This window comes from Procambarus clarkii, chromosome 50 (assembly GCF_040958095.1).
Source record: "Procambarus clarkii isolate CNS0578487 chromosome 50, FALCON_Pclarkii_2.0, whole genome shotgun sequence".
NCBI lineage: Eukaryota > Metazoa > Arthropoda > Malacostraca > Decapoda > Cambaridae > Procambarus > Procambarus clarkii.
The window spans coordinates 24,130,708-24,157,217 of record NC_091199.1 but is presented as its reverse complement, the minus strand read 5'-3'; the positions used below and the strand labels follow the sequence as shown (position 1 = coordinate 24,157,217).

Sequence of the window (26,510 nt, the reverse complement as noted above, 5' to 3'; positions counted from 1 at the left end):
CTGTTTCTCCAACTTATACATCAGTCTTTTATGGGGTACTGCATCAAAGGTTTTCCAACAGTTTAAGAAAATGCAGTCTGCCCATCCTTCTAATCTTACTTGATCTTCATCACCTGGTCGTAGATTTCTAGTAAACCTGTAAGGCAAAACTTTCCATACCCTGAACCCATGTTGTTGGCGTGTCACGATGTCCCGTGTCTCCAGATGTGATACTTGTTTTGTCCCACAGTCTTGTACATAACCTTGCATGGTACACAAGTTAGTGACTGTCGTGTCACGACTCCACAGAAAGGCTCGTGGTCTAGCGCTTTCCTTCAAAAATCAATGTGCCACCTGGCCTTATATATTTCAGTGTAAATAGGTCTAGGGTAAAGTGAAAGTCTAAGTAAAATCCAACAGTTTACTAGGGAAAACTTATCTACATGACCCCGTTTCTTATATACACAAATCTCTCTAAGCATACTCACAATCAAGTAACAATAAAGTGAATCAACACAAAGCACAAGTCATACCAGCTAGATGTCACTAGGCCACAATCACCAAACAGCATTGATACACTAGTCAGCTCAAGACGTGCTGAAGATTGTAAACATGATGGGTGGGAACGTTACATAACCAGAGTGACGTCTAAAGAATAAAGTCTAAACATGGACATCAATATCACAGGTCAATGAACTCTGACTTGCCTTCAGAAAAACTAAGTCCCAACTGGACTTACAAATGACAAAGTCTAAGCTCTTCGCTAAATTAGGCATAGCCCAAAATGACTGGAAATGTGACAACGTCAATAATTTTCTATGGACGTTAGAGTACACAATAACATGACACATGGCAAAGTCAATTACTTTTCTTGAAACTTTAGTTACAATGGTTGGAAAAGTGGCAAAGTCAGAAATCGCTTCTCACCGTATAAATCCAAACACTCCTCACCAGAGACAGAGTCCACACAGGCATAATAATATCACAATAATTCTCACGTCCATATGTATGCACATTCGAATAAATGAATTATTATTATTATTATTATTATTATTATTATTATTATTATTATTATTATTATTATTATTTTTATTATTGTTATAGTATCTCTATGATAAATATTACCAAATCTAAAGGCAGCTTATACAGGTAAGGGAAAGGGAAAGTCTTATGTGATGCTGCTAGACCAGATGGAGAGAAGGTCAGACTCTGGGTACACTTATACATATGCAGGAGCCTGACAGTTGAGTGGACAGCGCTTCGGAATCGTAGTCCTGAAGTTCCGGGTTCGATCCCCAATGGAGGCGGAAACAAATGAGCAGAGTTTATTTCACCCTGATGCTCCTATTCACCTCGCAGTAAATAGGTATCTGGGAGTTAGACAGCTGCTACGGGCTGCTTCCAGGGTGTGTGTAACAAAATTGAGGCCTGGTCGAGGACCGAGCCGCGAGGACGCTAAGCCCCGAAATCATCTCTAGATAAGATCTCAAGATGAGATACAAGTGAGGGAAAGTCTTAAGTGATGCTGCAAGACCAGAGGGAGAGAAGATCAGACTCTGGTACAGAAGGAAAAGGGATGATAAAAATTGATGATATATTAATTCTGAATAGGGATTAGAAAAAATGGAATAAGCAATGAATTTAGATTTAGAAGACGCATATAGATATTAGAAAAAACTTCAGCATAAGAGTTGTGATTAATGGGAAATTGCTACATGATGAAGTTGAAGAATAATACCATTTACAAATTTCCAGTAAAATTATGATAAATACAAGGAATGAACAGTTACACTGCTTTAAACTAAAAGATTCTCGGTATAATAGGCTTTGGAATCTGAATCCGACTCTATTGTCACAGCAATCTGACTATTGTCACAGCAATCTGACTATTGTCACAGCAATCTGACTATTGTCACAGCAATCTGACTATTGTCACAGTAGGGACCTGCATGTATATCTTATTAATGTCTAAAGTGACACAATATATTGCTGTGACAATAGGCAGTTGATGGTGGTTGCTAACTCCTGCTGATGATGGAGGCTAACTCCTGCTGATGGTGGAGGCTAACTCCTGCTGATGGTGGATGCTAACTCCTGCTGAAGGTGGAGGCTAACTCCTGCTGATGGTGGAGGCTGATGGTGGAGTAAGTAATAATCAAATGAAGGCACCAAACCGGGAAGGCTATGTAGCACCACCAAATGTGCGGAATAATCAGAGGGCGCTAAATATCACCAATCATGCCAATACGCTGATGTTGGAGGCTAACTCTTGCTGATGGTGGACGCTAACTCCTGCTGATGGTGGACGCTAACTCCTGCTGATGGTGGACGCTAACTCCTGCTGATGGGTTGAAGTAACGGTGTTTTGAAGCAGGGATAAATAGGCCAGCCAGTGGGTTCAGGGTAGACGATGATGCCTCTCCCGAGGAAGGCGCCGCAGAAGCCAAAGGTTCCGTCAGTAATGATGTGGTGGTCGCCCAGGGACAGTACAGCCAGGTCCACCACAGGATCCTTCCCTCCTGTAAATTACACAGGAGTCACTTAGTGATCATTAACCCTTAAATGGCTATAGGTGATGGCTTATGTCATATGGCGAATGGGATTCACCGGAGGTACAGTCGCGGTCAAAAGTCTCTTTCATGTTGTTGTTGACCTAGAGGCGACGACGATCGTGCGATCCGAAGCGCCCCGACGTACCTGTGAAGGCTTAATCACCACCCCTAATGGCGACATGAATGTTGCTTATCATCGAAAGCTAATGTACCTCGTGACCAATAAACACACAGACAGGCAGATGACTGGTGAGCCTCAGGAGTCCCTCAGGGTGACAAGCGCCGGCCCCGCCCCACACAGAGAACACTGGGGAGCCCCAGGAGTCCCTCAGGGTGACAAGCGCCGGCCCCGCCCCACACAGAGAACACTGGGGAGCCCCAGGAGTCCCTCAGGGTGACAAGCGCCGGCCCCGCCCCACACAGTGAACACTGGGGAGCCCCAGGAGTCCCTCAGGGTGACAAGCGCCGGCCCCGCCCCACACAGAGAACACTGGAGAGGCCCAGGAGTCCCTCAGGGTGACAAGCGCCGGCCCCGCAACACACAGAGAACACTGGGGAGGCCCAGGAGTCCCTCAGGGTGACAAGCGCCGGCCCCGCAACACACAGAGAACACTGGAGAGGCCCAGGAGTCCCTCAGGGTGACAAGCGCCGGCCCCGCAACACACAGAGAACACTGGGGAGCCCCAGGAGTCCCTCAGGGTGACAAGCGCCGGCCTGCCCCACACAGAGAACACTGGGGAGCCCCAGAAGTTGTGCTACTTGTGCTAGCACAACTTCTGGGGCAAGAACTAGTTGTGTTTGCATTTACCTTGTCAGCTTAGAACTACGGGCTCACCATAGCCCGGGCTGCTTGGAACTTTTTGTTCCAAGTAGCGAGTCTTAAACAACAACAACTTGTCAGCGACAAGTTAAACAGTCCCACTGTAGAAGTGGTCTTGTCAGCGACCAGTTAAACAGTCCCACTGCCGCAGTGGCCTTGTCAGCGACCAGTTAAGCAGTCCCACTGCAGCAGTGGCCTTGTCAGCGACCAGTTAAAGAGTCCCACTGCAGCAGTGGCATTGTCAGTGACCAGTTAAACAGTCACATCGCCGCAGTGGCCTTGCCATGGACCATTTAAACAGTTCCACTGCAACCGGGACCTTGTCAGCGTTCGACTGACAACAGTCCTACTGTCGCAGTGGTCTTGTCAGCGTCCAGTTAAACAGTTCCACTGCAGCAGTTATCATGACAGTGACCAGTTAAACAGTCCTACTGCAGAAGTGGCCTTGTCCTCGACCAGTTAAACAGTCATTTCAGTAATTACGTAATTACAATTACGTTAAACAGTAATTTTTTCAGAAACAGAAACAGGGGCAGAGGCAACAATGGGAACCAGGAGAACAACAACCGACCCAAGTGCTGGAACAGCACGAACTGAGACCAACAGGGAGGAGACAGAGACAAAGGGTGGAACGGTGGAGATCGGAGAAACCCAAAAAACGACAGGAGTTAAGGCAGATAAGAGGACAACTGAAACAGACAGTTGTCTCTACGGTACCCTTAACTTAACAGGAGAAAAAACTGTGGGAAAATGGGCTTACGTTCGTGATAGGCCCTCCGGCGCGCAAGAAGAGAGAAGATACGATAGAGGATCAGTGCAACAACTCGGAAACTAGTATCAACCAAGTTTGGAGCAACCTCCGGCCGGAGCAAGGTAAGTCACAGAGAGCAATTAAAAGAACTAAACTCGCCCTCTCTTTTAGGTACCTCCACCCCAACAAACCAGTCCAGTACCCAAACTACAACCTAGTAGGCCTTAAACCGGTAATCCAGCAAATGAAGGTGGACCTCAAGCGCGGTTCGGAATTGCGACACAACTGTAATCTCACAAGAGAAGAGAGGGACGCCCTATCAACGCTGAAAGGACGCACGGATATTGTGACAAAGCCGGCGGACAAGGGAGGCACTGTCGTTGCCTGGAGAAAGGACAACTACAAGCACGAAATGGAGAGGCACCTGGCAGACACTGCAGCCTACAAACAGACACACAACCAGGATGAGGCGCTTAGAAACTCCCAAACGAGGAGTAAAGGGATAGTTCTCAAGCTGTTCGAAAACAAAACTGGGGAGGGGAAACGAGGACTCATGCAGGCAGGTGCGAGAGATTTCTTCTTAGCCTTTGAATCCATCATTCTCCTCCTCTACCTTTTACCAAAGATCCATAAATCACTAGAAGAAACAACAGGAACATGAACAACAGGACAAGGGTGACTGGTTGTAAGCGGCTGCTGGGCCCCAACAAGGCCAGTAGACTGGATCTGCACACCCCGTCTGAACCCCTTGCTACGCCTACTACCGGAAGGAATACGACGGATTTCGTCAAGAAAATAGCAGAAATTAGAGGGCCCGTTCCGGGAGGGGCCCGCCTTTTTTCCATGGATGTGGTATTGCTCTACCCGAGCATACCACAGAGGGAAGCAGCAAAGGTAGTAGCATCTTTTTTTACAAATAACAGATCCAGAATCAGACAGGAACTTCGAGATGTAGGAGTAAGGAGGACCCCCTCGAAAGAAACTCTTGAGGAGGCCATCCTCCATGTGATGAGAGACACCCTTTTGCAATTTGAAGGACTGGCATACCGGCAAACGAAGGGTACAGCGATAGGAGCATCCAGTAGTGTGGCAATCGCTGAAATATTTGTGCATGTAGTGTTCGAGAGGAAACGATCCCACAGGAAGGACGGACCGGCAGAATATTTCCGTTACATAGATGACATCTTCGGAATAATTGAGGACGGTTTCCCGCGCCTAGAAGGTTTCTTTTCATGATCAAATACAGTTTATGAAAACCTTAAATTGACCCTTGAACACAGTGACTACACGATAAATTTCCTAGATACAACAGTGTATATAGACCAGCTAACCAGGGATCTGCATACGAAGGCATACTATAAACCGACTAACCTTGATACGTATCTGAAATTTGACTCGAGCCACCCACTAGCCTTGAAGAAATCACTACCCTACTCACTTAGACTCAGACTCAAGCGGATTATCAGCAAAGAAGAGACGCTATATTCCTAGCTTGATGATCTATGGGATATGTTCAGGAACAGAGACTACCCAGAGACAATAATACATGCGGCCCAGGAGAAACTCAGAGAAAAAACAAGGGCGGAGCTACTCAGACCTAGAACACAAGAAGAGGAAGACAAGCGATGGATCCTCCCAACTCTTTTCTTCCCCGACCTTTCAGCACAGCTTAAGATAAAACTCCAGGAAGTATGGACATGGATGAGGGGAAACGTACAGTGAACATCCATCCCGAGTAAAGTTCCAAGAAAACCCACCCATGATCGTCTGGAGGCGAGGTAAGTCTATAAAGGACCACCTTGTTAGAGCAACTGTGGAGGTAGATCATCTCAACCGAACTGGGGGAGAGGACCAGCCCCAGGTTACAGGTCAAAGAAATGAAACCTACAAACCCTAACCTAACCTCGGAGTGTGCAGAGTGGTTAGGAGGGGCCTACAAGTACATCAGGCATATTTCTAACTGAGAAAGTAAAGAAAATAGAGTTACCGAGTTCCAGCTCCTGTCCTCCACCAACTTTACAGTTACAACTTATTACCCGATCAATTCCCCTGAGATTTAAAAACCCAACACATTTTAGACCCCTCTAAAATAAATAAATGAAGACATTAACCAAACTCCAACTCACGACCCCCACCTCAGTTCATTTGTACTAGTTCTTTAGTACCAAACCAATTTTCCCGAAATTTAAAGTAGACATACTTCTAACTATGAAATAAAGAAAAATAGAGTTACCGAACTATAGCTCTTGTCCCCTGCCTTAGCTCATTTGGACAAGTTTTTTATTATCAGACCAAATTCCCTGAAATTTAAGATCACTATATTTCTATCGTAGTAGAAATAAGATCAAGACTTTAACTGTGCTCCAGTTCTTGTCCTCCGCTAGTTAGTCCATCAAAATTAATTCAGATCAAGGCGCTGTCCAGTCTAACAGAAGTAAACATCCTGTCCTTTAATACCCTTTTATAACTCAGCTATGTAAATAATCACTAACGAGCTAATATTCACACAGTAATAAAATCACATGGTCAAATCGCACCTTACCTTCATTACCCTCGTTTACTCAGCAATGTAATAATCACACCTTACGTTTCCCTCCCTTACCTCCCCCCCCCCTGTCCCTTGCCTCCCCCTCTCATACCTTCCCCAACTCCCTTTTTGTCCTTATCTCCCCACTCCTCTAACCCCCCCCCCCCCGCGCTTATCTTCCCCTCCCTTCCCTCCCCCTACTCCACCTTCATCTCTCCATCACCCCTACTCCCATTTCATCTCTCCCATTCCACCAACTTCATCCAAACCTCCCTCCCTCCCCAGAATTTAACGAAATACAGCATGTATACACAATATTCATGTTCTCAGTGATCTTATCATGTTCTTTTACAAGTTCAGTGTTCATTCTCGTTCACGTTCACTGTCTTCATCGCATTCTCTAACATGTTCTCTGTGTTCTTTGTCATTTTCCCCATATGTTCACTGTGTTCATCGTATTCTCTTACATGTTTTCCTCAATCTGTCATATTCTCAGTGTTCTTAGCATGTTCTTCACAAGTACATCACCTTCTCTTACATGTTTTCCACATTCTTTGTCATATTCTCTATGTTTTCAGGATGTACTTCACAACACTGTTCTTAAACAAATTTTCACTTTATACAGTAACAAATTTACCAAGACGTTCTGTTCTTAATCATTCCTTAATTAAAATAACCTTTTTCTCTTAGCTAAATAGTCAAAGGAAACTTTTCAACACTGTTCATAACTAACTTTATCCATCGACAATCAACTAAAAAATAGTCATATTCAATTTTTCTTAACTAAACTTATTCGCCAATGAACAGAAAATAGCCATGTTCATCATCTTTTCTTGTCATTGCTTAACTAAAATAACACTTCTCTTAGCTGAAAATAGTCTCGTGTAGCTTCGTTCAACACTGTTCGTAACTAAAATTATTCTTCCCCTCAACTAAAAATAGTCAAATGTAGCTTCGTTCAATACTTTCTTAACTAACGGAATACTTCATAGAGTAAGAAAAATAGTCAAAGACACTCTTCGAGACATCAGGGACACACTCAAAGACACTCTTCTAGACATCAAGAACTCTCTTCTCTTCGAAACATCAAAGATACACTCAGAGGCATCAAAAATACTCTTCGAGACATCAAAGACACTCTTTGAGACATCAAGGACACACTCAGAAACATAAAAAATACCCTTCGAAACATCAAAGACACACTCGGAGACATCAAAAAATACTCTCAAGGACTCTAATAACACGCCCAAAGTCACCAATAACACACGAAAATACGTCAATAACGCACTCAAAGATATCAAATACACAATCAAATACATTAATAATGACCTCAAAGACGTCAAAATACTACTCATGTCCTCAAAAATAATTCTTAGAGTCATGAAAAGTGAATCTCAATCATCAAAGTTATTTTCAGTCATCAAAGATATTTTCAGAGTCATCAAAGATATTCTCAGTCATCGAAAGGTAACTTCAGTCATCAACGTTATTTTTAGAGATATCAAAAATTATTCTCAGACACATCAAAACTTATTATCATTCATCAAAATTAATCTCAATCACTCTCCTTCGTTCATCATTGTTGTTCTCCAAGACATCAATGTTGTTCTCTAAGACTTCTATGTTGTTTTCTAGGACATCATTGTTGTTCTATAAGACAGCACTGTTGTTCTCTAAGACATCTTCAAGCATTAAATAGCGCTCTTTAATGTAACTATTTCAGCTTTTCATAACAAACTTGCACTTCTGTTAAAATATATTTTCTTAGTCACTTTATCTTAAAACTGTTCTCTGAACAAAAATGCATAACCCTACCTAACCTAACTTATCTGTACTAACCTACATGTTAGTAGGGGAGCCGGTCGGCCGAGCGGACAGCACGCTGGTCTTGTGATCCTGTGGTCCTGGGTTCGATCCCAGGCGTCGGCGAGAAACAATGGGCAGAGTTTCTTTCACCCTATGCCCCTGTTACCAAGCAGTAAAATAGGTACCTGGGTGTTAGTCAGCTGTCACGGGCTGCTTCCTGAGGGTGGAGGCCTGGTCGTGGACCGGGCCGTGGAGACACTAAAGCCCCGAAATCATCTCAAGATAACCTCAAGATAACCTATTCCTCCCTTACCTGATGTAACTTACTTAATCAAACTTACCTAACCTAAACTTACATAACCTAAACTAACCCTACCTTACCTTACTAAATTTTACTTACATAATCAAACCTAACTTAACTAATCTTACCAAACCTAACTTAACCTAACCTAACTTAATTTACTTAACCTAACCTAATTTATCCTCACTTAAGGTAGCTTACCTAGCCTAACTTAACTTACCCAACCTAATGTAACTTACCTAACCTAACCTTATGTAACTTACCTAACCTAACCTATCCTAACTTAACTTACCTAACCAAACCTAACTTAACGTAACTTACATAACCTAACTTAACTTACATAACCTAACCTAGCCTAACATACCTAGCCTAACTTACCTAACCTAACTAAACTTAACTAACCTAACCTAACCTTACTATCTTAACATAACTTATCTAACCGTACCTAACCTAACATAATCTTACCATCCTGACCTAACCACCGTACATAATTTATTAACTCAACTTTCATAACATAACATAAATTATCTACCCTCACCTACCTAACCTCCTCCACCTAATGTAACTGTAACTTACCTAACACAACTTACCCAAACTGATATGACCTAATTTACCTAAGCCAACTCACCCAACCAGGCATGACCTAACTTATAATAAATATTCCTGCTGCTCTTTTTGTGTTTCGCCAATCAGTGTCTCATATTCATTTGTTCGTTTCAAGGATTAATTTCTCAAATGGTCATTTATGCATTTCAAGGGTTATTTGTTAAGGTTAGGGTATTTTAGCATTTAAAAGGATATTTATTAGAAATGTCAGTTTATGTGCTTTGTGTCTATTTTTGCTTAAAGTTCGTCAAGTTCCTCATAGGTTGTATTTATTGCGTTGAATATAATTTGTTCTTATTCTCCACCCTTTAACCTAACCTTTCAGATGTAGTTTATTGTTTTGACATTTTGTTGAATATATTATCCTTAACCTAACAGTTAAGATATAGTTTGAGTTCATCCTCAATGTGTATTTTTACCCAAAACCCATCTTCCCACTTAACCTTCCCACTTATCCTTCCCTCCTTGTTTTATTTTGTTTTCTTATATAACTTCATTAATAAGGGAGGGATAAGTGGGAAGGTTAAGTGGGGAGATGGGTTTTGGGTAAAAATGTATAAAGAGGATAAAAAAAACTATATCTAAAAGGTTAGGTTATGGATAATATATTCAACCAAATATGTCCAAAACAATAAACTACATCTGAAAGGTTAGGTTAAAGGGTGGAGAAGAAGAACAAATTATATCCAACACAATAAATACAACTTATGAGCAACTTGACGAAGTTTAAGTAAAAAAAGACACAAAGTGCAAAACTGACACATCTAACAAATATCCCTTTAAATGCTAAAATACCCTAACCTTAACAAATAATCCTTGAAATGCATAAATGAACATTTGAGAAATTAGTCCATGAAACGAACAAATGAATATGAGACATTGATTGGCGAAACACACACACACACAAAAAAAACACAGAAGGAATATTTATGTAAGTTAGGTCATGTCTGGGTGGATGAGTTGGACTAGGTAAGTTAGGCCATGTCTGGGTGGATGAGTTGGACTAGGTAAGTTAGGTCATGCCATTTTCGGTAAGTTATGTTAGGTAAGTTACCATAGGTGGAGGGGGTTAGGTAGGTGAGGGTAGATAAGTAATGTTACATTATGTAAGTTAAGTCAGTAAGTTATGTACAGTGGTTAGGTCAGGATTGGTAAGTTAGGTTAGGTTAGGTTAGGTAAGTTATGTTAAGTTAGAAAGGTTAGGTTAGGTAAGCTAAGTTAAGTTAGGTAAGTTAGGTTATGTAAGTTAAGTTAGGTTAGGTAAGTTATGTTTAGTTAGGTTAGGTTAGGTAAGTTAAGGTAGGATAGGTTAGGTAAGTTAATTTAGATTATGTTAGGTAAGTTATGTTAGGTGAGATATGTTAGGCTAGGTTGGGTAAGTTAAGTTAGCCTAGGTTAGGTTAGTTATATTAAGTTAGGATAGGTTAGGTAAGTTAATTTAGGTTAGGCTAGTTAAGTTAGGTTAGGTTATACAAGGTAAGTTAGGTTAGGATAGGTAAGTTAGGTTAGGTTAGGTAAGTTAGGTTAGGTTAGTTAGGTTAGGATAGGTTATGCAATTTAAGTTAGGTTAGGTAAGTTATGCTAAGTTAGGTTAGGTTAGGTAAGTTAAGTTAAGTTAAGACAGATTAGATAAGTTAAGTTAGGCTATGAAAGTTAAGTTTGGTTTGGTTATGCAAGTTAAGTTAGGTTAGGTAAGTTATGTTAAGTTAGGTTAGGTAAGTTATGTTAAGTTTGGATAGGTTAGGTGAGTTAGGTTAGTTTAGGTAGGCTACAATAAGTTATGTTAGGCTACATTATGTTTAGTTAGTATAGGTTAGGTAAGTTAAGTTCGGTTAGGTTAGGTAAGTTACGATAAGTTAAGTTCGGTTAGGTTAGGTAAGTTACGATAAGTTAGGTTAGATTAAGTAAGTTAGGTTAGGTTAAGTTAGGTAAGTTAAGTTAGTTAATTTAGGATGAGTTGTGTAAGTTAAATTTAGTAAGGTTAGTTTAGGTGAGGTAAGATTAGGTTAGATAAGTTTGATTAGGTAAGTTACATCAGGTAGGGAAGGAATGGGTTAGTACAGGTAAGGTAGGTTAGTTTGATTAGGTAAGTTACATCAGGTAGGGAAGGAATAGGTTAGTACAGGTAAGTTAGGTTAGGTATGGTTATGCATTTTTGTTCAGAGAACAGTTTTAAGATAAAGTGACTAAGAAAATATATTTTAACTGAAGGGAAGGGAACTATTGGGGTAAAGCGCCAAGCCATCACGACTGTATAGCACTGGGAGGGAAACAGGATATGGATTTGGAATGTGACCGGGGGGGGGGGGGGGGTGGGGGGAAGAATGGCGCCCAACCACTTGAACGGTCGGGGATTGAACGACGACCTGCATGAAGCGAGACCGTCGCTCTACCGTCCAGCACAAGTGGCTGGACTATTTTAACTGAAGTACAAGTTTGTTATGAAAAGCTGAAATAGTTACAATACAGAGCGTTATTTAATGCCTGAAGATGTCTTAGGAAGAGTCCGACACCATTTACCAATACTGAATACAATATGCAGATAATATTGCTACTGTGTTATATACACAAGTTAACCCATAGAAATTGTAGCATAGTAGAATTTTCCGTCAATAGAAAACGGGATATCATTACCACATAGCGCTATAAATTCCCCAGTTATTCTGTTGGGAATTATTCTTAATACAGCAGTCTTTGGACTTTTAATATCAAATAACTTAATTATCAGTACTAAAATAGATTAAATGTGACCTTTCTACCAATTATTGACATCTGAATAAGAAGAGCCAAGCGTCAGTGGTGGGAAAGAGGTCGGCCATTGTTTAAGATCATAGTCTCTTGGAGCGAGTTCAGCTCCTATAATTCTCCCTTAGACGGAGTGTTATGGATATCAAATTAGTGCTTCTACCATCATCAACACGCAGTCAACATCTAAACAAGGTAAGTGTCTTTCCGAAATTCTGTCTAGTTATTATTGGCCAGTAATGTTAGGTAGATAAGATTAATTTCGGTTAGCACGCATGACAAGTGACATCATCCAGGTAATTATTCCTTGGTCCTTATCTTCTCTGATATACAGTTTTTCCTCCGATATAGCTGTCATATATAGGATTCTTTCTCTACAGCACGTGTCCTTTTAACAGGTATAGAAGAGGAAGCAAGAATTAATCTTGGTACATCAGTATATGGGTGGATGCTAGTCTCTCAACTATGAGGATTATTTGGTGTCAACATCCGTATTCATACAGTGTGTACTAAGACTACCATACAATTAGATAAGGCTTCTAAATATTCATTGATAGTATATGTAGTTTAATCCTATAGTTTGATTGGCTGCATATATAAATTTAATATACCCCCCCCCCTAATGTGGTAGGAGTCGATTTGTGAGAATATTGCAGAAATACAGTCTGCTAAACCTCATACAAATTGCTATCAAAATATATAAATTAATGTAAATATAAATTCTATATAAATTCATATAAATTAAATAAATATAAATATCACGAATCAGTTCCCCATAATGTCTCAGAGAACCACATTGATGTCTTAGAGAACAACATTGATGTCTTAGAGAACAACATTGATGAACGAAGAAAAGTGATTGCGATCAAATTTGATGACAGAATAACTTTTGACGTCTCTGAGAATAACTTTTGATGTCTCTGAGAGTAACGTTGATGACTGAGATTAACATTTGATGACTGAGAATAATTTTGATGACTGATAATAACTTTGATGATTGAGATTCCCTTTTGATGAATCTGAGAATAATTTTTGTGGACATGAGTAGTATTTTGACGTCTTTAAGAAAAACTTTGAGGACTTGAGTAGTATTTTGATGTCTTTGAGTGCATTATTAATGTGTTTGATTGTGTATTTGATGTCTTTGAGTGCGTTATTATGCCTTTGAGTGCGTTATTGACGTCTTTTCGTGTGTTATTGGTGTCTTTGGGCGTGTTATTGGTGTCCTTGAGAGTATTTTGATGTCTCTGCGAGTGTCTTTGATGTCTCGAAGAGTATTTTTATGTATCTGAGTGTGTCCTGGATGTTTCAAAGAGTGTCTTTGATGTCTCGAAGAAAGTCTTTGATATCTCGAAGAGTATCTTTGATGTCTTGAAGAGTGTCTTTGGGTGTGTGTCCCTGAAGTCTCGAAGAGTGTTTTTTGACTATGTTTCTTACTCTATGAAGTATACTGTCAGTTAAGAAAGTGTTGAACGAAGCTACACTAGACTATTTTCAGCTAAGAGATGTGATATTTTAGTTAAGCAATGACAAGAAAAGATGACGAACATAGCTATTTTCTGTTGATTGGTGAATAAGTTTAGTTAAGAAATGGTGACAGTGACTATTTTTTAGTTGATTGCCGATGGATAAAGTTAGTTATGGACAGTGTTGGAAAGTTTCCTTTGACTATTTAACTATGAGAAAACTGTTATTTTAGTTAAGGAACGTTAAGAAAAGAATGACTTGGTAAATTTGATACTGTGTTTTGGCCTAGCAAAACGTTAGGGCTAACATTGGGATGTTAGTAGCGAAACTACACTTATAAATGGGGTCTCTAACAAATTTGGTCTTAAATTGGGCTCTGTCAATTTTTTGGGTCTAAACTGGACTCTGATAATAATTGAATTTCCTCCATAAGAACTCTAAGAATGCATGTATAAGTAAAACTCTGAAATATTTTGGTCTCAAAGTGGACTCGTATTAAGTTTGGCCTTGAAGTGGGCTCTGTCAAATTTCGGTCTTCAAACAAACTCTGCCTATTTTTCGGTTATGAACTGGACTCAAATTTTGGCCTTAAAATGAACCCCTGACGAATTTTGGTCTCAAAGTGGACTCTGTTAAGTTTCGGTCTTCAAATGGTCTCTTTCATATTTTTGGTCTTCAAATGGTCTCTGAATAATTTTCGGTCTTTTTACAGGTGAAACAGCTGTAAATGGCAATAATAACTAAAACATACAGCTAAGATGTCTATTTTACTTAACAAAACTTTAATGACAATATTCTCTGAAAATGGTCTTTTTTCCAAATTTTGATCTTACAATCGAAAATAAAAAAAAATAAACTCCTTTGATTGTGCAAACTCTGAAATATTTTCCTAAAACTGAACTCTGAAAATTTTGAATTTCTCCCATAAGAATTCTTCAGCTCCAGTGAGTGATTTTTGGTCTGAATTTTCACCATAAAAACTCTTTAACTCCAAATGAGTGATTTAAAAAAAAAAAGACCTTAGAGTTTATTCTCAGTAATATATGAGCGAACTTTGCCCCTCTATTTTTCTATGAGATTTTCCTAACAAACTTTTATGACCGCTTAATCCGAAAATGGTCTTTGAAAAATTTCGGTCTTTAACTCTGGAAATATTACCCGGAACTCACGGCGCCTCACAAGGGATATTAAAAAAAAAAATCGTGTGTGCGACGCACTCCCTACTACTGTCAGCGATCAGTTAAACAGTCCCACTGCAGCAGTGACCTTCCCAGCGACTAGTTAAACAGTCCTACTTCAGTAATGACCTTGCCAGGGACCAGTTAAACAGTCCTACTTGAGCAGTGACCTTGTCAGCGAACAGATTAACAGTCCTACTTCAGCAGTGACCTTGTCAGCCACCAGACCGCTGAAACGCTAAGCCCCGGAATCCTCTGAAGGCAACCTCAAGGTAGGTTGTCAGCATCACAATTTCCATCACTATGCACCACCACCACTAACCACCATCACAATCTCTAAGCAACACCACCACCAGAGATAACAGCCATCTCCATCTCTAAGTACCACCACCACCACTAAACACCATCACTAAGCATCACCACAACCAACTCAACTAACCAACATCACGATCACTAAGCAGCTCCACCACTACATTCATTAACCACCATCACCAACCACAAAGTACCACCACAACATTAGCTAACACTCTCATTATCACTAAGCACCACTACTACTAACCACCGTCACCACTAACTGCCACCACCTCCACTAACCACCGTCACCACAACAATATTCACCATCACCACCACAATACTCACCACCACATTACTCACCACCACAATACATACCACCACCAAAATACTCACCACCACCACAATACTCACCACGACCACAATACTCACCACTGCCACAATATTCACCACTACCACAAAACTCACCACCACAAAAATACTCACCATCACCACCACAATACTCACCATCACCACAATACTCACCACCACCACAGTACTCATCACTGCCACAATACTCACCACTACCACAATACTCACTACCACCACAATACTCACCACCACCACAATACTCAACACCACCACAATACTCACTACCACCGCAATACTCACCACCACCACAATACTCCCCACCACCACAATACTCACTACCACCACAATACTCCCTACCACCAAAATACTCACTGCCACCACAATACTCACCACCACCAAAATACTCACTACAACCATAATACTCACTACAACCATAATGCTCACCACCACCATAATACTCACCACCACCTCAATACTCACCACCACCACAATACTCACCACCACCACAATACTCACCACCACCACAATACACCCCACCACCACAATACTCTCTACCACCACAATACTCACTATCACCACAATACTCACCACCACCACAATACTCCCCACCAACACAATACTCACCACCACCACAATACTCACTACTACCACAATACTCACCACCACCACAATACTCACCACCACAACAATACTCACCACCACAACAATACTCACCACCACCACAATACTCACCACCACCACAATACTCACCACCACCACAATACTCACCACCACAACAATACTCACCACCACCACAATACTCACCACCACCACAATACTCACCACCACCACAATACTCACCACCACCACAATACTCACCACCACAACAATACTCACCACCACCACAATACTCACCAGCACCACAATACTCACCACCACCATAATACTCACCACCACAACAATACTCACCAGCACCACAATACTCACCACCACCATAATACTCACCACCACCACAATACTCACCACCACCACAATACTAACCATCCCCACAATACTCACCACCACCACAGTACTCACCACCACCACAATACTCACCACCACCACAACAATACTCACCACCACCACAATACTCACCACCACAACAATACTCACCACCACAACAATACTCACCACCATCACAATACTCACCACCACAACAATACTCATCACCACAACAATACTCATCACCACAACAATACTCACCACCATAAACAATATCCTTGTCTCTAAAGTTCTTCTTGCACCACTCTGGGTCGTCACTAGTCACCACAAACACCGGATTGTTTGTTCTGAGGAACACAAGAACACCGGATTAATTGTTCTGTTCATCATTGGTTGGTCTATTATGTGTGTTACACACATCTTTGGTTGATCTATAATTAAGGTTATAAGCGTCACTGGTTGGGCTTTTATGTGGGCTATAAACATAATTGTTTGGTCTATTATGTGGGTTACAAACTTCAATGGGTAGTCTATTATGTGTGTTACAACAATAATTGGTTGGTCTATTATATGGGTTATAAACATCATTGGTTGGTCTATTATATGGGTTATAAATATCATTGGTTAGTCTATTATGTGGGGCTATACATAATTGGATGGTCTATTATGTGGGTTACAACCATCATTGGTATGTCTATTATGTGGGCTATAAACATCATTGGTTGGTCTATTATGTGGAATATAAACATAATTGGTTTGTCTATTATGCAGGTTACAAAAATCATTGGTTGGTCTATTGTGTGAGATATAAACATCATTGGTTGGCCTATTATGAGGGTTACAAACATTATTAGTTAGTTTATTCTGTGGGTTACAAACATCATTGGTTGGCCTATTATCTGGGCTGCAAACATAATTGGTTAGTCTATTATGTAGGTTATAATCGTAATTGGGTGGTTTCACCGACCAATGATATAGGTGAAGGTTTGGGAGGGAGAAAAAAAAAAGAAATGTGAAGAGAGGAGAAGAGAAAGCATTGCGCAGGGCAGGAGGGTGAAAAAAAATGATGATAAGGGCACGAGGGAGAAGAGAAAATGATGTGCAGGTTAGGAGAGCGAAGAGAAAGTGATGTGAAGGGCTGGAAGGAGAAGAGAAAGTGATGTTAAAGGCAGGAGGGTGAAATGAAAGTGATGTGAAGGGGAGAGGGAGAAGACAAAGTGATGTGATGGGTAGGACGGTGAAGAGAAAGTGGTGTGAAGGGCAGGAGTGCGAAGAGAAAGTGATGCGGAGGGCAGGAGAGTGAAGAGAAGATGATGTGCCTGGCAGGAGAGAGAAGAGAAAGTGATGTGCAGGTTAAGCGGGTGAAGAAAATGTGATGTGCAGGTCAGCAGAGGGAAGAGAAAGTGATGAGAAGGGCAGGAAGGTGAAGAGAAAGTGAATTAATAATCAAATAAAGCTGAGGTGTTCGGAGGATCAGAGAGGTGGTCAAGCTGAGGTGTTCGGAGGATCAGAGAGGTGGTCAAGCTGAGGTGCTCGGAGCATCAGAGAGGTGGTCAAGCTGAGGTGTTCGGAGCATCAGAGAGGTGGTCAAGCTGAAGTGTTCGGAGCATCACAGAGGTGGTCAAGCTGAGGTGTTCGGAGGATCAGAGAGGTGGTCAAGCTGAGGTGTTCGGAGGATCAGAGAGGTGGTCAAGCTGAGGTGTTCGGAGCATCACAGAGATGGTCAAGCTGAGGTGTTCGGAGCATCACAGAGGTGGTCAAGCTGAGGTGTTCGGAGCATCACAGAGGTGGTCAAGCTGAGGTGCTCGGAGCATCAGAGAGGTGGTCAAGCTGAGGTGTTCGGAGCATCACAGAGGTGGTCAAGCTGAGGTGTTCGGAGCATCACAGAGGTGGTCAAGCTGAGGTGTTCGGAGCATCACAGAGGTGGTCAAGCTGAGGTGCTCGGAGCATCACAGAGGTGGTCGATCTGTGAGGATAATCACACTGTTACACAGGACTTGCCATGACACAGTGAAATAACTCAACGTCTCCACTCACCTGTTCCTGAAGAAATTAAATGCCCGTTGATAGTATATATCTTTGACAGGACTTTGGCCATAATAGTTTTGGACGTGAGCGAGGTAGTCGGTCCTGCGCACGTGGACGGTCACTATGGTGGCGTTGGTCAGGGCCAGGTTGTTCACTGCTTTAAGAGCGGCAGCAACCTGGGCCTTAGCTTCATTCAGAATCCGCTGGTTGAAGGTGAACTCCTGGCGAAAGTGATCTCTCATAGTGATGAGAATGTGAGAAGGACAGGGGAAGTCGCTGATGTAGACAGACTGCTGGAGCGGGTACGGGTAGAGCTGGGTGTCGTAGAGTGTTCTATCACTGATTCCTGCGCTCTTGGCAAACAGCTTCATGTACAAGCTTGCGAATGATTCGTGCTGAGTGAGGCGAGGATAGCACTCGCCGGCAGCAACCGGTAGGCTGAGCTTGGGGAAGATCACCACCAGTGAAGCATTCAATTCTTGAGAAATGGCCGCCTGGAGGGAACACAGACACAGGTCAGAGTATTGGATTACCGCAGTGTCAGACTCACTCAATGTACACTGTTCTTATTTTCAGTGATGGGACACACACATTTAGATGTACAGAACAATGTTCACTCTTCCCATCCTCAGTGGTGTGACACACACATTTAGACGTGCAGAGCAATGTTTATTGTTCCCATCTTCATTTTTGGGACACACATTTAGACGTACAGAACAGTGATCACTGTTCCCATCTTCAGTGATAGGACACACACATTTAGACGTACAGAGCAATGATCACTGTTCCCATCTTCAGTGATGTGACACACACATTAAGACGTACAGAACAATGTTCACTCTTCCCATCCTCAGTGATGAGACTCACACATTCCATATTCATACGTAATAGTTATTCAATAATGTTCAACGTTTCTATTAACAATAACTTTCAAGACCCTTTCCTCTGTTTTATGAGCTGTGGAAAAGAAAAGTTCTTTTCCACAGCTCATAAAACGGAAAAGAAAAGTTGTTTTCCACAGCTCATAAAACGGAGGAAAGGGTCTTGAAAGATATTGTTTATAGAAACGTTATCCCTACAGAAAAAAATCAGAAGATACAATTGACGATCTACAATAAAACCAAGAAAACGGTCAACCTACTCATGAGAAACTCTCCAGACACAAAGCAGAACGCTTTAAAAGAGACCAATGTCGTCTATGCCTTCAAATGCCCAATTGGGGACTGTAAGCCTCAAAGAATTCAGTATATAGGCAAGACAACAACATCTCTTTCCTGGCGATTAACGATGCATAAGCAACAGGGCTCCATTAAGGAACATATAATCTCTTCCCACAACCAGACCATCACCAGAGAAGTCTTAACAAAAAACACGGAAATCATCGATAGATACAGCGATAGCAGGCGGCTAGATATCTGTGAGGCACTACACATTAAGAAGTCGACACCAGCAATCAAAGGCCAATTAATGCACAACTATATTCTACCCACTTCAAGACTCCGCACCAATATAGAAGCATCAAGAAATATGGGCCAATAGGCCCTTTGCAGTTACTTCCATTCTTCCCTTTAACTTACAAAATATTATACCCATTGTTTCGTGTTCTGTCTTGTGTTGAAAGTTTGTTTTCACCTCATGCAAAACTGTTGTAACATATCACGTCACCTAAATGCAGGTACAAAATCGAAGATGTTTAAGCTCTGTTTCAGTTATAAGTTGTGTATGTGTAAACTAAAGTTTTTGAAAATGTAATAAGTTTTACGAAACGCGCTCAAGTGTCGCGTCAGACTAGAAATAAAAATGAATTTTGGAGAATTGATTTTTCAGTTACCATCAACAGTGAAGAAAAATATAAGAAACATTGAGAAAATTCGTGTTAGAATTATTAATGTTACTTTTTCGGTCATATTTAATAATATATGTCTACAGGAAAGACTGCTACCAAAATATACTAATATATATATATATATATATGTCGTACCTAGTAGCCAGAACGCACTTCTCAGCCTACTATGCAAGGCCCGATTTGCCTAATAACCCAAGTTTTCATGAATTAATGCATTTTCTCTTATTTTTTCTTATGAAATGATAAAGTTACCTATTTCATTATGTATGAGGTAAAAAATTTTTTATTGGAGTTAAAATTAACGTAGATATATGACCGAACCTAACCAACCCTACCTAACCTATCTTTAAAGGTTAGGTTACGTTAGGTAGTTGAAAAAGTTAGGTTAGGTTAGGTTAGGTAGTCGAAAAAACATTAATTCATGAAAATTTGGCTTATTAGGCAAATCGGGCCTTGCATAGTAGGCTGATAAGTGCGTTCTGGCTACTAGGTACGACATATATATATATATGTCGTACCTATTAGCCAGAACACACTTCTCAGCCTACTATGCAAGGCCCGATTTGCCTAATAAGCCAAGTTTTCCTGAATTAATATATTTTCTCAATTTTTTTTCTTATGAAATGATAAAGCTACCCATTTCATTATATCTGAGGTCAATTTTTGTTATTGGAGTTAAAATTAACGTAGATATATGACCGAACCTAACCAACCCTACCTAACCTAACCTAACCTATCTTTATAGGCTAGGTTAGGTTAGGTAGCCGAAAAAGTTAGGTTAGGTTAGGTTAGGTAGGTTAGGTAGTCGAAAAACAATTAATTCATGAAAACTTAGCTTATTAGGCAAATCGGGCCTTGCATAGTAGGCTGAGAAGTGCGTTCTGGCTACTAGGTACGACATATATATATATATATATATATATATATATATATATATATATATATATATATAAATATATATATATATATATATATATATATATATATATATATATATATATTTATATATATATATATATATATATATATATATATATATATATATATATATATATATATATATATATATATATATATATATATATATATATATATAAATATATATATATATATATATATATATATATATATATATATATATATATTTATATATATATATATATATATATATATATATATATATATATATATATATATATATATATATATATATATATATATATATATATGTCGTACCTTGTACCCAGAACGCACTTCTCGACCTACTATGCAAGGCCCGATTTACCTAATAGGCCGAGTGATTTTCTTTATTTTCAATAAATTGTTTCCAATTGGTTTATTTTCAATATAATTATTATATTATATTAAGAACATAAATTATTGATGTAGTTATGTTAGTTTAGGTTAGGTTAAGATAATTTAGATTAGGTTCGGTTATATATCTATGTTAGTTGTAACTTAAATTTAAAAAAATTAACACATACATAATGAAATGGATAGCTTTAACATTTCATAAGAAAAAAATTGAAAAATACAGAAATTCAGGAAAACTTGCGTTATTAAGCAAACCGGGCCTTGCATAGTAGGCCAAGAACAGCGTTCTGGCCAAAATGCAGTACTCGGCCTACTATGTAAGACCCGCTTTGCCTAATAAGCCAAGTTTTCTTGAATTTATGTATTTTTTCTATTTTTTCCTTACGAAATGATAAAGCTATCCATTTCATTATAAATGAGTTATTTTTTTTATTTTGAGTTCAAACTAACGTAGATATATGACCAAACCCAACCTTGGGTTGGATCTTGTATGAAGAGAACATTACAACTCACCTGTCGGAAATCTCCGACTCCCCAAATACTAACACCCTAGTACGATAAGATAAATTTAGTGTGCTTGGAAATTAAATTTACTAACATTATTAACAGGTGGCCAGGGGCAGCCAAATTCTCCCTGATATAAATGACGCTGTTACATCAGCTGCCCAGCTCCCACGAGAATAAATTATTTATATAAATCGAATTAAACCCAGTCTCACCTTTGTTTAATTTACTTTAAACAGTCGGTTTAATTTAAAAACCGACTGTTGATACCTGAAGTGCATTATTATGACGTAAAATAACGTCGGCAATGTTTTAATTAGATAGTAAAACAGAATAAAATATCGAGACTTATATGCCGAGATTGCACAGATAGAAGCTACGGTGGCGCTCATGTCATTTGCCTAGAGACTTGGCAGAGGAGAAGCCAACTTTGATCGGTGTCCCGAAGCTCTCCATTAGCATCACACATTATAGAGATCATCTGAGCATTATCGGGTCCCAGATTTTGCTGCCTGCTTCATTTATCATCGAGGACACCACGTCCGGTTGGATTAGTAATCTTTTCACGTTCTATGGGCATAATACCTAGTGATTGTCCAATCGTTATTACGTTAGATTATCAAAAAACTATAGTAAGTGTATTTCCCTAAATCAGTCAACCCCTTTCAATGAAAATTAGTGGATATACTCATAGTCATATAGAAATTACATTGTATGATTTTCACAGAGTGAAGTTTATCTACGAGAGAGGATCGTCTTGTCTGGTGAATCACGTGTCTGCAACGCCATCACGTCCAGACAGGATTAGACTGATTTGGAAAGCTGTCTGATCCACGCCTTATTAACTGCTAAACAGCTAAGCAGATGTTTCTCAGTTATATTATTGTAGTTAGTTTACTAACTCTATAACTTTGATTTATTGATGAAATTTATTCAACATTTATATGCAATAGGTAGTTCCAGCATTATTAGTTCTACCCCACCCACCCCAAAAAAATAAAATATGTGCAGGGGAAATAATCCAACTAACGATTAGAATTTTATACAGTCCAGTTCTCTGATGTTTATTTAGATCAATTAATTAATTTATGATTATATTAGATTACATATTGGAGATATTTCCCCACATCACCGGTACACCGAAGACCTTCCATATGACAGAGAAAACAGGTATTGTGTGACCTTGTATGAAGAGAACATTGCAACTCACCCGTACACCGAAGACCTTCCGTATGATAGAAACAGGTATTGTGGGATCTTGTATGAAGAGAACATTACAACTCACCCGTACACCGAAGACCTTCCGTATGACAGAGAGAGACAGGTATTCTGTGATCTTGTTGCCCAACCTTCCGACCGAGTTTATAGTGACGTAATGCAGCGAGCAGTCTGTAACACAGTTAAAGGCTGATTACTCGCATCTCGGCTGACATTAATGTTATTCCAGCTACTGACACTCTATTCTTCCCCCTATCTGGCTAACACTATACTATCATCCCATCTGGCTAACACTATACTATCATCCCATCTGGAGGACACTCTTCTATCCTCCACCTGGAGGACACTCTACTATCCCCCACCTGGAGGACACTCTACTATCCCCCACCTGGAGGACACTCTACTATCCCCCACCTGGAGGACACTCAGTTATCCCCCACCTGGAGGACACTCAACTATCCCCCACCTGGAGGACACTCAACTATCCCCCACCTGGAGGACACTCAACTATCCCCCACCTGGAGGACACTCAACTATCCCCCCACCTGGAGGACACTCAACTATCCCCCACCTGGAGGACACTCTACTATCCCCCACCTGGAGGACACTCTACTATACCCCACCTGGAGGACACTCTACTATCCCCCACCTGGAGGACACTCTACTATCCCCCACCTGGAGGACACTCAACTATCCCCCACCTGGAGGACACTCTACTATCCCCCAACTGGAGGACACTCAACTATCCCCCCACCTGGAGGACACTCTACTATCCCCCACCTGGAGGACACTCTACTATCCCCCACCTGGAGGACACTCAGTTATCCCCCACCTGGAGGGCACTCTACTATCCCCCCACCTGGAGGACACTCTACTATCCCCCACCTGGAGGACACTCTACTATCCCCCACCTGGAGGACACTCTACTATCCCCCACCTGGAGGACACTCTACTATCCCCCACCTGGAGGACACTCAGTTATCCCCCACCTGGAGGACACTCTACTATCCCCCCACCTGGAGGACACTCTACTATCCCCCACCTGGAGGACACTCTACTATCCCCCACCTGGAGGACACTCTACTATCCCCCCACCTGGAGGACACTCTACTATCCCCCACCTGGAGGACACTCTACTATCCCCCACCTGGAGGACACTCTACTATCCCCCACCTGGAGGACACTCAACTATCCCCCACCTGGAGGACACTCAACTATCCCCCACCTGGAGGACACTCAACTATCCCCCACCTGGAGGACACTCAACTATCCCCCACCTGGAGGACACTCTACTATCCCCCACCTGGAGGACACTCTACTATCCCCCACCTGGAGGACACTCTACTATCCCCCACCTGGAGGACACTCTACTATCCCCCACCTGGAGGACACTCTACTATCCCCCACCTGGAGGACACTCAACTATCCCCCACCTGGAGGACACTCTACTATCCCCCAACTGGAGGACACTCAACTATCCCCCCACCTGGAGGACACTCTACTATCCCCCACCTGGAGGACACTCAACTAGCCCCCACCTGGAGGACACTCTACTATCCCCCACCTGGAGGACACTCTACTATCACCCACCTGGAGGACACTCTACTATCCCCCACCTGGAGGACACTCTACTATCCCCCACCTGGAGGACACTCTACTATCACCCACCTGGAGGACACTCTACTATCCCCCACCTGGAGGACACTCAACTATCCCCCACCTGGAGGACACTCTACTATCCCCCACCTGGAGGACACTCTACTATCCCCCACCTGGAGGACACTCTACTATCCCCCACCTGGAGGACACTCTACTATCCCCCACCTGGAGGACACTCTACTATCACCCACCTGGAGGACACTCTACTATCCCCCACCTGGAGGACACTCAACTATCCCCCACCTGGAGGACACTCTACTATCCCCCACCTGGAGGACACTCTACTATCCCCCACCTGGAGGACACTCTACTATCCCCCACCTGGAGGACACTCAACTATCCCCCACCTGGAGGACACTCTACTATCCCCCACCTGGAGGACACTCTACTATCCCCCACCTGGAGGACACTCTACTATCCCCCACCTGGAGGACACTCTACTATCCCCCACCTGGAGGACACTCTACTATCCCCCACCTGGAGGACACTCATCATTTTGTTGTCTTATATGTTATTAGATAATCATTTTGTTATATTTTATGATTTAGCTTAGATTTTCTTTTTATTCCAACCATCCCCCTACCATCGCCACCCACACTACCCCCTACCACCGCCACCCACACTACCCCCTACCACCACCTTGTAATCCACCATCCTACCACCGCCACCTACACCAACCCCTACCACCGCCACCCACACTACCCCCTACCATCGCCACCCACACTACCCCCTACCACCGCCACCCACACTACCCCCTACCATCGCCACCCACACTACCCCCTACCATCGCCACCCACACTACCCCCTACCATCGCCACCCGCACTACCCCCTACCATCGCCACCCACACTACCCCCTAACACCGCCACCCACACTACCCCCTACCACCACCTTGTAATCCACCATCCGACCACCGCCACCCACACCAACCCCTACCACCGCCACCCATACCAACACCTACCACCGCCACCCCCTACCACCGCCACCCGCACCACACCCTACCATTGCCACCCACATCACCCCCTACCACCGCCACCCACACCACCCCCTACCATTGCCACCCACAACCCCCCCTACCACAGCCACCAACACCACCCCGTACCATTGTCACCCAATCCACCCCCTAACACCGCCACCCACACCGCCCTGTACAATCACCACCCACGCCACTTTGTATAATCACCACCCACACCACCTTGTACAATCACCACCAACACCACCCTGTACAATCACCACCGAGTACAATCACCACCCAGTACAAGTGTAACACTGTAAAAGTGTTTGGTTTAGTTGTATTTAATACATACATAGAGTACATGAGTCACAGACAGGGATTTGAGAAGGCGCCAAGTTGTTGGCCGGAGTTTCACACCTCTAAGAGTTTATGACCACCAAGTGACCTGAGGTCAGATCATGCGAATTTCACCTTACTTCTACTAATATTATAATTGGAGCCTGGTAGCCTTCAAACATAACGACGTTTAAGGAGTGGCTTGGTAGAGTGGCTGAGGCTATCTACTTGTGGGCGGAGTTAGTTACTAGGTTCCCCAATATATACTCGGAGAGCGATCGATTCGAGAGCATTAACAGAGAAGAACAGCAGCCAGC

General features: G+C 41.8%; 1 protein-coding gene across 1 annotated transcript; it reads right to left on the bottom strand.

Annotated features, from left to right (window-relative positions):
• Positions 1-1,688: 1,688 nt before the first annotated feature.
• LOC138351531 (galactoside 2-alpha-L-fucosyltransferase SEC1-like) lies at positions 1,689-18,621 on the bottom strand. The gene is made up of 3 exons (XM_069303335.1): positions 18,372-18,621; positions 16,596-16,681; positions 1,689-2,498 (listed from the first exon to the last, which is right to left on the bottom strand). The coding sequence occupies exons 1-3, from the start codon at positions 18,602-18,604 to the stop codon at positions 2,311-2,313; spliced, it is 507 nt and encodes a 168-aa protein (XP_069159436.1). The 5' UTR covers positions 18,605-18,621; the 3' UTR covers positions 1,689-2,310.
• Positions 18,622-26,510: the final 7,889 nt, after the last annotated feature.

Bases quoted from the DNA above. Each gene is read 5' to 3' on its own strand.
- LOC138351531 (XM_069303335.1), bottom strand. From the start codon at position 18,604: ATGAGAGATCACTTTCGCCAGGAGTTCACCTTCAACCAGCGGATTCTG. The intron at 16,682-18,371 runs GTGAGTGGAGAC...TGTGTTCCTCAG, and splicing joins TTTAATTTCTTCAGGAACAG to AACAAACAATCCGGTGTTTG. The intron at 2,499-16,595 runs GTGAGTATTGTT...TGTAATTTACAG, and splicing joins CAAGGATATTGTTTATGGTG to GAGGGAAGGATCCTGTGGTG.